At 40.3% G+C, this 12,464-nt stretch overlaps 1 protein-coding gene across 5 annotated transcripts in view; it reads left to right on the top strand.

The window, feature by feature from the left end:
• ptprub (protein tyrosine phosphatase receptor type Ub) overlaps window positions 1–12,177 on the top strand; it is a 182,693-nt gene extending 170,516 nt beyond the window's left edge. For 3 of the 5 annotated variants that reach the window (XM_005456695.4, XM_005456696.4, XM_005456697.4), the window contains 4 exons: window positions 1,361–1,486; window positions 3,348–3,505; window positions 9,299–9,434; window positions 9,541–12,175. In XM_005456695.4, coding sequence (XP_005456752.1) covers window positions 1,361–1,486; window positions 3,348–3,505; window positions 9,299–9,434; window positions 9,541–9,603 — 483 coding nt within the window. In that variant the 3' untranslated portion in view covers window positions 9,604–12,175. Of the gene's footprint in view, window positions 1–1,360; window positions 1,487–3,347; window positions 3,506–9,298; window positions 9,435–9,540 lie in introns of all 5 variants that reach the window. The other 2 variants (XM_005456698.4, XM_025911861.1) reach the window with 2 other exon arrangements.
• The last annotated feature ends 287 nt before the right edge of the window (window positions 12,178–12,464 follow it).

Below are 12,464 nucleotides of genomic sequence, written 5' to 3' on the forward strand. Positions count from 1 at the left end.
AAGCTGGCACAACCTGACTGCATTTTGTTGGAATTAAGCTTAAGGAGATTGGCAAGCTTCCAGTCCTTAATGGCACGTAAATAGTTGTGCAGAGAGAACGATGTTGCTGAATAATTAAGCTTGTGGGACAGGTACAACTGGGTCTCATCAGTTTGGCAATAAAGGAAGAAGAAATCTTTGCAGTCCAGTAATGTAGCCCAAGGAAAAGCATTAAAACGAGTGAGAACGGTCCTAAAATAAGGATGCAGACTACAAGAGTCAAAAACAATTTAAATACATAAGTCTGCAACACAAAGTAACGCTGGCCTTCATCAATTTATTATTAATACTGCTAGAAGGACGATTTAAAGTACTTGTGTATAATCTCATAGTACCTTGTATTTACAGTCTTGCATAATGAATATGGGCATGAATAAGGGGTGAGTTGCAGAGTTCACCTGTAAAAAGCCATAGGCACTGAAGATAATAGCTTACGCAGTCTCCTTTCTGTCCTTTAGGCATTAGATTTACAAGGTTTTCAGTCCACCTTTAAATATTAACTTTGTGAAATATGTATTACAGTGCATCAGATCCTTGAAAAACAGGCGCTTACTCTGAGTTTGGTCTAAGATGGAAAAATTTGAAGAAGGAAGAAAGTAGAGCCCAAACAATGCTGGATTTATAAATATATATGCTAAGACAGAGATACTTATTATTTTTATGACTAAATGTGAAAGCTACCAAATGCAGTTTGTAAAAACTGTCCTCAAGCATTAAACTGTCAGTATAACCTCCAAAGCTGTGACGAGCATTGCTAAAATGTTAATAAATGTTCCGAATATTTTATCTTTACAGTTGGTTTACACATGTTAAGGGGAAAATAGGTGCTGTGCTGTTTTTTCTGGGTGTTCTTTGCAACACCTTATCTAATCTAGACAAAATAAAACAAATGCAATGATCCTATTCAATCCCACTTTTCATCCACTCGCCTTTAAAAAGTTTTCATCTGGTTTCTTTCGGCCTGTGGGGTCTTGTCTGAAAATTGAGTTATAGCCACTTTAAGATGTCCAGTGAAAGATCTTGTTATGAACTCTGTTATAGAGTTCATTTGCGGGGCTGCGGTGCTCTGTCTCCCTCTTGTTGAAATCTCTCAAAGCACATTAGGTCTCTCCTTTCCCAATGCTTCTCTAACTAATACTACTGTGGCTCTTTAAATTCCACAAAAACTAACCCAACTGCTGCTTTTATTTTAATAAACACCAGCAGCAATTGATAATCCAAAGCTCTAAGAACAAGTATTATGGCCACAGCTACATAAAAAAGCATTTTCTTTCAAGCTCAATCACTAATGAACTCATCTCTGCCCATGTTGTTTGTGCAGCCATGTGTCCAGTACTGGCCGGAGCCTGGTTTACAGCAGTACGGGCCGATGGAAGTGGAGTTCCTGTCTATGTCAGCGGACGAGGACGTTATAACTCGTCTATTTCGAGTCAAGAACGTCACGAGGGTGAGTCATTGTCATCCCAAAACAGCCAGCGCAGGACATTTTATTGAGCTCGGTGATATTTCACAAATATTAAGTTTAAACTGCTTTAGAAATGTATGAGCGGGAGGTTTAACCTGCAGTACATTCAGAGCTGTCACCTCGAACGTGCACCTGAAAATCTAGAGTATTTCAGGTGGTTTAGATAAATCTTATACATCTAACATTTTCTACAATATCCTTTATGGATGCAAACTGAAACTCGTGGTTTCACATGAGACTATATTTCCGTATAGTGTGTGCTTTTGCGTTACTAATGCAAACACGGCAGCACTTCACTAGTTTACGCCTCATGGGACAGAAGAGTTTGTCAAATAAGTCCCCCTTAAGAAAATACACTCTATACGAGAGCCTGGAAATTTGTATCGAGCACAATGGCAGATGAGTAGAAGTTTTATTCATAGACTTTATTATACGTACTACAAAGGACATTCTTTTGATATTCAGCAGTCCAGAAAATTGAACCAGAGCCCCCAGTGCTTCCATCAAACATTCCCATGAGAATGATTTTTATTATAAGAATTTTCTTTTTCGTGGAAAACATGCAAGAGGAAGCCATTGACATGCATGCCATAAAGGTCAGTCTTTCGCTTTTTCAATTTCTTCTTGTTATTACCTAGATAGGTGTCTTCCCTCTCTTATGCGCACGTTGGCATACTAAAAAGGAACCCTTCATCATTGTGATGCCTGACATATTTTCAGTTGCCGTCTACTCTTTTCGGCAGCAAAGATTTTCTTTTGAATTGTTCATAAAGCTCGTCACACGTTTTAAACAGTGCAGCGTTAGGTAGAGCTCAGAAAATAGGCTAAAAACAAAAAAAAAATAAAAGCACCAGTGGTTCTGTCATAGTCGAGGAAGCACAGTGGAATGTTAGTGTGGTCTTTCCTCAGCTGAAGAGAATTCCCAAATGTGTTTTATATGTAGGACTAGCTCATTTTCACTTCACTGTGTTGGCTGTTTGTGTTGTTTATATGTAGTTATGCATGTTTTATGCTCAGGAATTTACATAAGCACATGCTTGCATTCTGCTCAGGATCAACATCAACCAATTACTAAAGAAATCTGTATGCAAGGCGTTTCCCGTTTGCCATTAAAAGCAGCACGATAAGCGGTGCCCAGAACTTCCTGTCTTGATTGGCATCCTCACCTCCTGTGTCGACTGCCCCCGTCATTCCCCTCTCTACCTATGGCACCTCTTTTCTACTCAGCACACATCACAGTCAAGGAGAGGGCAACTTAACGCAGCATGGAAGGAATACAATCACACAAAAATAACACACACCTCTCCCTCACTCAGCCCCACTCTGTGCATTAGTGAGTAGATTTCCTTTGCTTGACAATGATATACAAGGGTAGTGAGTAAAAGTCAAAGGAAGTGCATTGTAAGCATATGTACGGATATGTGGTTAGTACAAAAAAGAGCACACTGTGTAAATCCCGCTTCCACTGAGGCAATTCCTCCATGCATCGTCGGTGTCTTTGCCGGCCCAATTTGCATGACTTACAGTTCTCTGCTGGTCCTTAAGTATTGGGTGAGATTCTGCAGGACAAGGTTATGAACACACAGGGACCTCTTTCAGACACAGCGCGGGCCCCTCTTACTCCCACAGACCCATATATCTCAAAGTCAGGCTGCTGAGTGAGCACAGCGCTGAATGCCAACACGCAGCCTGGGGAGCACTCAAAAGTGGCTTCTAACTGGCTACCACACAAGATGTACAGAAACACCCAGAACAATTTATTTGCCACATGCACACATATATTCAGCAAAAGAGAACAATGGCCTCAGATATGTGTGTTGTGTGCTTTCTCTTGTATCTGAAGCTCCAAGAGGGCCAGCTGGTGATGTGTCAGTTCCAGTTTCTGCGCTGGTCGGCATATCGCGACGTTCCAGACTCCAAGAAGGCTTTCCTCAACCTGCTGGCTCAAGTGCACAAGTGGCAAAGGGAGTGTGGAGAAGGACGCACAGTTGTGCACTGCCTGTGAGTAATGTTTTAGCAGCATGCGTCACGCAGATTGATACAAAAGGCAGTAATGTGCCCATTCTATTTCTGAAAAGCTCTTGCTGCTGTTGAAGACTGTGCATTTTAAGCCGACACCGTTTTCTTGGTGGGAGATGTCGCAAAAGTATACGTAAAAACATAGGAAATGTAAAAATGGCGACCGCTTCTTGCCTTGTTTTTGTGTCGTCATGTGCGATTTGGCACGATGAGATGCAGTGTGATTTGTCATGGCAGTATTTATATTGTAGAAAATCAAATTGCGCTGTGCTATTGTGAAGTCAGTGGTGTTATATGCGTCTGTGTTGTCCTAAAGCCCCGGAGAGCACACCCTGCTGATGAATATGAATGGGCCGTCCAGCTCATTGCCAACCCATCACACGCTCATCCCACCGCCCCCATCCAGAAGCACATCACTCAGTGCTGTCACACAGTGTTACCCACGACAACCAGGAAAGAGATTATGGAGATCAAATCAATTATAGCTTAATACAGAATGCGATGGTTCTCACTACACTAAATCCAGCACTGCCAAAGCAGTGACGACGATTGATTGCCTTAATATTGCTTCTATGCACTGCAGAATCTCCCAGGCCCACCTTCGCTGCATTTGTCTCAGGAGAGAGGAAGTGGCTTGTCCTTCATCAGCTTATTGATAGTGTCTTACATTTATGATGACCGGGAGAGTATACAAGGCAAAAATGCCACACTATTGTGTTATTTCTCAATTTCAAACTACTTACAGTGTTTCTCATATAGCTGTTCTTATGTTTTATAAATATTTTATATTCATATCGTGTTTCAATTTAAACAAATGCTGTTTTTATGAGATAGATAAGAATTCAGATACAGGGTCATCAGATTACTGATTGTTTTCTGCTTACACTCTACTATTGTTTTCCAGAATTCAGTTAAACATGTATTTCATCCTGGAAAAATAAGACGAGTACATATAGATAATATATATATGTACCGTACTGTGGAAAAGTCTTGAGCCTCCTATCATTTCCTTGTATTTTGCGTCCAAGGATCCCGATTTTCATCTTGTTATCTGTTAAAGTAGTCTCGTAAGATAAATTGTTTTTTTCTCACTGTTATGTGTGACAACTAAGCCAAGAGTCAATATGCCAGATTTAAATTGTATGTTTTAGCACTTTGTTGCTAGCTTCATTTTCCAGCCTGGCTCTTATTATTGAAGCAGTGTAGGATCATCTTGATGGAGAACAGAACAAAAGGCAGCCAACATCAACACAAAGAAGAGCTTTGAATGTCCTTCAAAAAGCCTGGAGAACTATTCCTGACTACTTACAGAAATTACAAGAAGGCTGCCTAAGAGCTGTGTTAAAGAATAAAGGTGGTCGGAGCAAATACTGACTTTCAAGCTCGCTGTAAAAACTCTGTTTTTGCCTCATGCACTGTATTTCCATCTATGTTTGCATCTTTCAAGAAATCACTGCTCCTGTAGCATAATACAAAGAAATGGGGGATGGATCAAGACTTCTGTACAGTACTGCATATGTACCCACTGCCCACCATTTGTTAAATAAACTCATAATAAAGATATTAGTCTAAAGCCGTGCTAACAGTCTAAGCATGCTAGCACGTTCACTGTGATAATGCTAACATGCTGATCACAGACAGTGTAAAAAATGGATGTAGCTACAATGATTAGTTTCTAAAGTCCCATTTTGAAGTCTTGAGATGGATTTTTCCACCATTACCATCTTGGTTGCAAAATGTTAAAATGCACACTCAGTGGGGCTAAAGACTTGTGACGGACAGCTTGTTAGCCAGTGAGGGTTTTTTGTGTGTGACCCGAAATGAGGGACTGAAACCATCAAATCAGTAGTAAAGTGTTTAAAGAGGCTGAGTCAGAAAGCTGTTTTTGCCTCAACTTCTAAGAGACTGGGAGTGATTTTGCTGCCACAAGTTATCGCCCTTTGGTTGCTTTTGGATGGAATAAAACCTTTCAGGCACTTCTGCATTTGACCAGGAAACAGCATCTATGTTTTATTCTTTCTATGATCCTGATGTTTAGCCAGTAACATCAGCCGTAATCAGTTCAATTTTAATTTTATTTATATAACATCAAATCACAACAACTGTCGCCTCAGGGCACTTGAGGGTGATCACCATCCAAATATAAAGTCTTAGAAAATGTTAGATATACTAAAACTGTCATATTGAGGGTATCAGATAAGAAAAAAAGCACCATGAATGTTGGCACTTGCTATAATGACAATCCATTTGGTAGCTGTTGAAACATTTCACTCAGAATCACAAATGTTGCTCTCGTAGTGGTGCGAGGAAAAAAGTAGACCACCAACGGCAATCAGATACCTTTTGGGAATCATAAATGTCTGTGTACAAATATCCAACCGTTTATTGGTGCTTTATTTCAGTCTGAGCTAATTTGGTCAGTTTGCCTGCACACAGTGCTACACTAATAGCATGACTAAGTATATATTATAGATTGCAAATTATATCAAAAAGATCAAACTAATTTGAATGAAGAAGGCTTGAACTTTTTTTGTCAATCACTTGTCAGATTTTTATATTCCATTTCAAGCAATATTTATTTCATGGCATACACTTTGTTAAATTATGCAGTAGTGTCCCATGAGCGAAAACAGCCACGAAGCCTCTTTTTTTCTTCGATAATGCTCTCATTTTATGTCAATTTTACGTTCACTTGGGCCTACTCCTAACATAAACCGGTAGTTTAGAAAGAAAATACTGCACTATGACCCAAAGCAACTCTGACTTGCATTTTTCCCCACAAACCACCTATTCTCTGCTCACTACTGATTCCACCCCAGTCTGTTATACAGTTATACAACTTCATATTTAGTATTATGTTTCTTTTCTTTGACACAAGAAAAACAAACTTTAGTTTTTTATTAATTCAAATAAAATATTACACGAAGCTGCTAACAGCTACTAAATATCAGGATTGTGCAATGGTAATGTTACACAGCCCCAGAAGGGTCATGGTAGAAAATTCTGTGTTGACAGTTTGTCTGCCCATTTGTTATTTTCCCCTCACACTCGTCAGCTTGCATTAATTTTAATTAATTTTTTTCCATTCCCTCTGGATCATATATTATATGATATAGGATGTATAATAAATAGACTGCAGCTGCTTTGACCACAAACACCTTCACCTGTACTCAGGAACAATCTGTACCTTTGGAGAGAGAAATAATATCTTGATGAACTAAATCAACCAGTCGTCTTACCATCAGCAGCTAGTATTAATTGAGACAGCTGCTGGGATCATTAAAGGATTGCATGACCTGTCATGTTGTGTTGATGGTCATGTATATACTGAAGGATCTTTGCTTTGGTTATCACGACACATTAGTAACAGGGCAGCACAGCAGGCACATGAGTGGCCAGCTCTTACCATCTCAGACAGTTTTTAGCCTGCACTTGTTTTGTGCCAGAGGCAACCCCAAACCATCTTTGGATATTATCAACACTGTGTTTTATATTATAATCTTTTGTACTGCCTCGACAGAGTCATTGATGCCGTACATTTTTATAAGCATTGCACTGAACTTCCTTTATAGGTCAGCTGCGAGCATTCAAGTAGAGGAAAACTGAGATGTGTGCTGCATGCAAAAGCCGTGAGTTTTACTTCGAGGGTGATGTTCTTATCTCTCCATATTTATTCACACCCTGGGAAACGCTAGATTGAGAATAAATATGCCAGTTGGTCCAACGTTATAATAGGTAACTAAAATTAAACTAAAAACTGAAACCAGATGTGAAAAATATGTCAGTAAAATAAAAACTAGACTTTGAAAAATGAACAAAAAATAAAAATAAAATGGAGGTTATATGATTAGTTGGAGTATTTGTTAGTTTTGCCTGATGAGTCATAGATAGATGTGCTTATTGCGACTTTGGATGTCGACAAGACATGGAGTCAACTGCTTTCAAAAAGGGTTTTATTTTTTGTAGTACCAGTTCTGATTTTCCTAACTCTTACCTCAGGCATATGCCTTTCATACAATAATAATTTAAAAGACTGAAACTAATACAAACTAAAAAACTAAACTGAAATAAGAGAATCAGCTCTAAAAACTAACTGTACCTAAACTGAAACTGAAATAAAAATAAAAACTAAAAAATGCAAAACTATAATAACTCTGTGTTGGTCAAACCTCGGATTAAGGGGGAACAATGTGGTTTTCATCCTGGCTGTGGAACGCTGGACCAGCTCTTTATCCTCTTAAGAATATTTCAGTATGTTTGGGTGTTTGAGCAGCCAGTGTACTGGGTGGTTTGTGGAGTTGGAGAAGGTGTTTGACCGCTTATGGTGACTGTTACATGGTTACATGCCTTTCGGTCCATGTCAACTACAGTAAGAGCCTGGTTATCGTTGCCAGGAATAAGTCAGACTTTTCCCCCGGTGGATGTTGGGCAAGGCTGATTCTGTTCGTGATCTTTATGGACAGAATTTCTGGGTGGAGCCAAGTGCTAGAAGGATGCCACTCTCAGCATCTTATCGCTGCTTTTTGCAGATGATGTGGTTCTGTTGCCATCACCAGGTGGTGACTTCCAGCTTGTACTGGAGCAGCTCACAGCTGTGCAGTGTGAGAATGAGCATTAGCACCTTCTAGTCTGAGGGCATGACTAGGCCATGGTCCTTTGGCAGAAAATGGTGGAGTGCACATTCTGAGTCAGGGACAAGTTGCTTTTGTTTATGAGTTAGGGGAGGGGAGTGAAGGAGTGAACAGACAGACTGGTGCAGCATCTGCAGGTCTTTTGCAGTGAACAGAGAACTGAGCGTAAAAACAAAGCTATCGGTTTACTGGTCATTCTACATTTCTATGCTCACCTTTTATCACAAAGTTCTGAGTGATGACAGGAAGAATTACACTGCGGAAACAAACAACCGAAACTGGTTTTCTTCCAATGGTGGCTGTGCTCAGGAGAGGAACTCCGAGTAGAGCTGATCCAAATGAAGTAGTTCAGGCGTCTGATTAGGATGTTTCCTTGGCAAGGTTTTCTGGATAGACCCGGGACATGCGGAGAGTTTGCATCTTCAGCTTGGCAGGATGTACCTTTACGTTGTTTGGATAAGCTGGGGGAGTTGCCGAAGTTGGAGAAAGAGGTCTGGACTTGGCTGCTGTTCCTGTGACCCGACCCTGGATAAGCTGTAGAAGATGAATAGATAAATGGAAGAAAGGAAACACTGCTGTAGATTGGCCTGGTCATGCTTTTTGTTTGATGCTTCTTGTTTTTGGTCTGTTTTCAAGCTTTGATTCTTTATGATTGTTTTTGCTATTGCACTGAAGTCTCTAATATTGCTGCTGTAATCTCTGACATAAACTGTAGCAGAGCTTTCTGGTAATGTCCATTAGAGCAGTAAAGAGGAGTTACAGCAGCATCTACCCATAGCACTATGGACTGAACCATAAATGTAACATCTGAACATTAACCATATCCACAAACACAGCTTTAATCAGCTCAGCCAGAGAGGGCTGCTATGCTGCTTGTATACATTCATGGCTTTGCCTTTCAAAAGTAGGAATGAGCAGCAAATGATCCATGTGTTCATCATCTCTCATTTCCTTAGTATCTGCAGTATTTGCATTGTGTAACTTCTGTAACTAGTCCAAATCACCACGTGATTGAACAGATCTGGCAGAGAGCATTGAGTACTGTCCATACACAGATATGAATACCTGTGCATAGGTACAGCAGCAGCGTTGATTTATGCCTGTACTGTGTAATAGTTATTAGACAATGTATTCCCTTCCACAGCAATGGTGGCGGCCGTAGCGGGACCTTCTGTGCCTGCAACATCCTCATCGAGATGATCCAGTATCAGAACATGGTAGACGTATTCTATGCTGTCAAAACTCTACGCAACTGCAAACCCAACATGGTCGAGTCTCTGGTATGGAAGTTCAGTCTAGTCTGTAAATTCATTGGAAAAAACCCCAAATTCAATGCATTTGAGATTTTTGACTCTAGTTTTGTGTTTTTCCTTTTTGTTTCTTTAGGACCAGTATCGATTTTGCTATGACCTTGTCCTGGAGTACTTGGACTGCTTTGAAGGCAGATAGCAACTAAACGTTTACGACAGCAGCAAATTCCCACGCGCTGGAGACAGAGGTCACCCGGTGACCCCCCCTCTACTTTAATGTTTGGACCTGTGAAGTTGGCTTTGAAAGGACTGTAGAGGAAGGAGAGGAAAGAAAAAAAACATGGTCAAGGTTCTGACTTTTAACCTTTAATGTACAGCTGTGATTTCCTCCTTGTTGGTGATGTTTATCTCTTTTGATATTTTTTTTTGTGCTTTTCTTGGTCCTATTTGCCTCTTGGACTACATCTTGTATGTGCTAAGGGTTTCTGTAGCAGCAAAACAATATTTGGAGCTACAAAGTGGACCTGTCTCATCTAAACAAGGGTCACCTTGGCTGTGTTTCATCATTTCATTCGTACAAACCGAAGAGGCTGGATCTAATTCTGGAGTTACAGCAGCATTATTTAAACGTGGAAGAGCTACATAAAATAACGGTCCACTGTGCTCGTGGCATGACTTATCTACCATACCATAAACTGCCTTATTCTCTAATGATAGGACAGATTTATTGAAACCACCAAATAAATCGAAAAGGTTTTCCACCTGAGGTAGAAAACAACAACAAGAGATTTTAAGAGACCTACATTGTAAAGCAGACCAGCCCAGTATTCAACAGTATTGATGCAGAAACTGTACAGTAGTGCAATGTGTTGTATTTTGCCATAATGTTTGTGCTGGATTACCATGTGTGCTACAGGTGGGCGTTACTGGCAGTGAGCCTGGTGCCACCGAGGGAGATTCCTGTCTCGTTACTGTCACGGTGCCAATCCCACTGACTGACTTGAATCCTTTTCTTTGTTCTACTGCTTCATCTTGATATATGCCTACAAACAAACACTATGTACTGCATCAGCTAATGTTCTTGCTCCGAAGTGATTGTTTGTACTTTATGCTCACCGGGGACAGCAAAAGGAGAGGAGGGGAAAGCTGTTTGAAACGCATCGAGATGCCACAGTGTTGGTGTGAAAAATGATGCGCCGTTGTGTCTGAACTGGTGCGGTCACACAGGTCTCAGTCTGCACCTCTTCTACTCATTCGTTGTCCGAGACATTTGGTTGTGCTGTAAAAAAAAAAAAAAAAAAAGTCAAAGAAAAGCTAAGCCTGTTTGAATTTGTCCTAAACCTTTCAGGTAAGAGGGGGGCTCATTTACACTTGAAGCCAGTTGTTGTTCCTGTTGGTGTAAAATAAACAGATTAAAAAGAAAACAGGAGGTAGGGGGCACTAAGATTGAGTAGATGGCGGGAATGCTATTTTGGGTCACTGCTCATTGCCGGACATATTTTTTTAATGCAGAAATGTGATTTTAAAAAAGGAGTAAAAGTAAGAAGCTGTTGGCCACATACCCTGCTGCTGACTTACCGCAGAGTTGATGGATAAACAAAATCCACTCTTTTTCAGCTGTTGGCCAGAGCCTGGAGAGCACTGGAACTCTTTATGCCTGAATCAATGTAAGAAGCAGTCAGGTTGGGATGTGTGATACACATAATGATCAGAGACAACTTTGAAACATGCTCTTGCAAAGACCCCATTACACAAAGGAAGAGATTTTGTTTTCTGTTTTTTTTTGTTTTTTTATCACTTTTGCTTTATAGCCACAAAAATATCTCTAATAAGCTCCATTATTAGCCTTTTAAAATATGTTATGCGCCAACACATCTCCCGAGACTCCTTTAAGTAGAGGTTTTCAGGGAGGGTGGTAAAGGTATCACTACAGGACCTACCCTAATGAACAAGGAGAGACAGCTTGAAGCCTGCAGAAGCTGAGAAAGGCAACCCTGCTGCTAGTTTGCAGCTCACACTCTGGTTCAGGTGGGATAACCAGAATATGTGAGCAATCTAACAGTATACAAACATCACCAGACTCCCACAGATTCTCAAATAGAGCAGCTCGTTTGTGATGAGGAGGAAGAATGAGGTAGCTACATTGTAGTCAGTGATCTGGCAAAAGATTGCTGAAGGAAGTGCCTGGACACTTTTTTTTTGTTAAGGGTGGAAGGAATATGTATATACAGATGTATATTATGTTATGTGAATAATATATTATATGTTTGCCCAGAGTAAAGACGTATAGTAAGTAACCACAACATAACCATAAAGCTGAATGTTGCTGTAAATGACCATTTTGTGAGTTTTTGTCAGAACTTTTAACGACGAGCGTTCATCCCAGCGCTGCGAGCGAAACAGCTCATGAGGCGTGTACGGACGCTCGTTACGCTTTGCATTTCATTTCAGTGATTTCAGAATAACCCGATCCATATGATTTATTTCAACCTTTAGCCACGACTGTGAGTGCATTATACTTTTACCATTCCAAAGCTTTTTATTATGACTATTTCTGAGTGACAACTGCCAACACAGGACGTTTGATTTCACTTGTTGTTTTCTGTATGAACCAACAGTACATGACTACTGTGTTTTTGATCATTGTATTTGTGGGGACATGGTGTGTATTTAATGAAAGAAAATAAGAAGAGAGATGTATATCGGGGTAGAAAGATCTTTCTTTTGAGCGATACCAACAATTAACAATAAATGAGCAATGGGGGGAAAAAGAGACGTTGTCGCAGCCTTTATTGGATGTTCTGTACAAAATGCATACACAGCTGAAAAAACAACAACACACAATGTGGTTTCACGATCAGATTGTCAGCAGAAGTGCAGACCTGATGGCTAAAGATGGACTTTCTGTCTATATCCCCTCTGACCCACCTGCGGTTTCTAATGCGGATGTGATCTTTTAACATTTTCCTGTCACCTTGAACCGCATTGACCATTTGATCTGACGCACCTTTCCGATCCCTCGCCCTGTTTCTTTTCCTTATCTCTTTTAATCATACCCCT

Source organism: Oreochromis niloticus, linkage group LG11, assembly GCF_001858045.2.
Source record: "Oreochromis niloticus isolate F11D_XX linkage group LG11, O_niloticus_UMD_NMBU, whole genome shotgun sequence".
Classification (NCBI taxonomy): Eukaryota; Metazoa; Chordata; class Actinopteri; order Cichliformes; family Cichlidae; genus Oreochromis; species Oreochromis niloticus.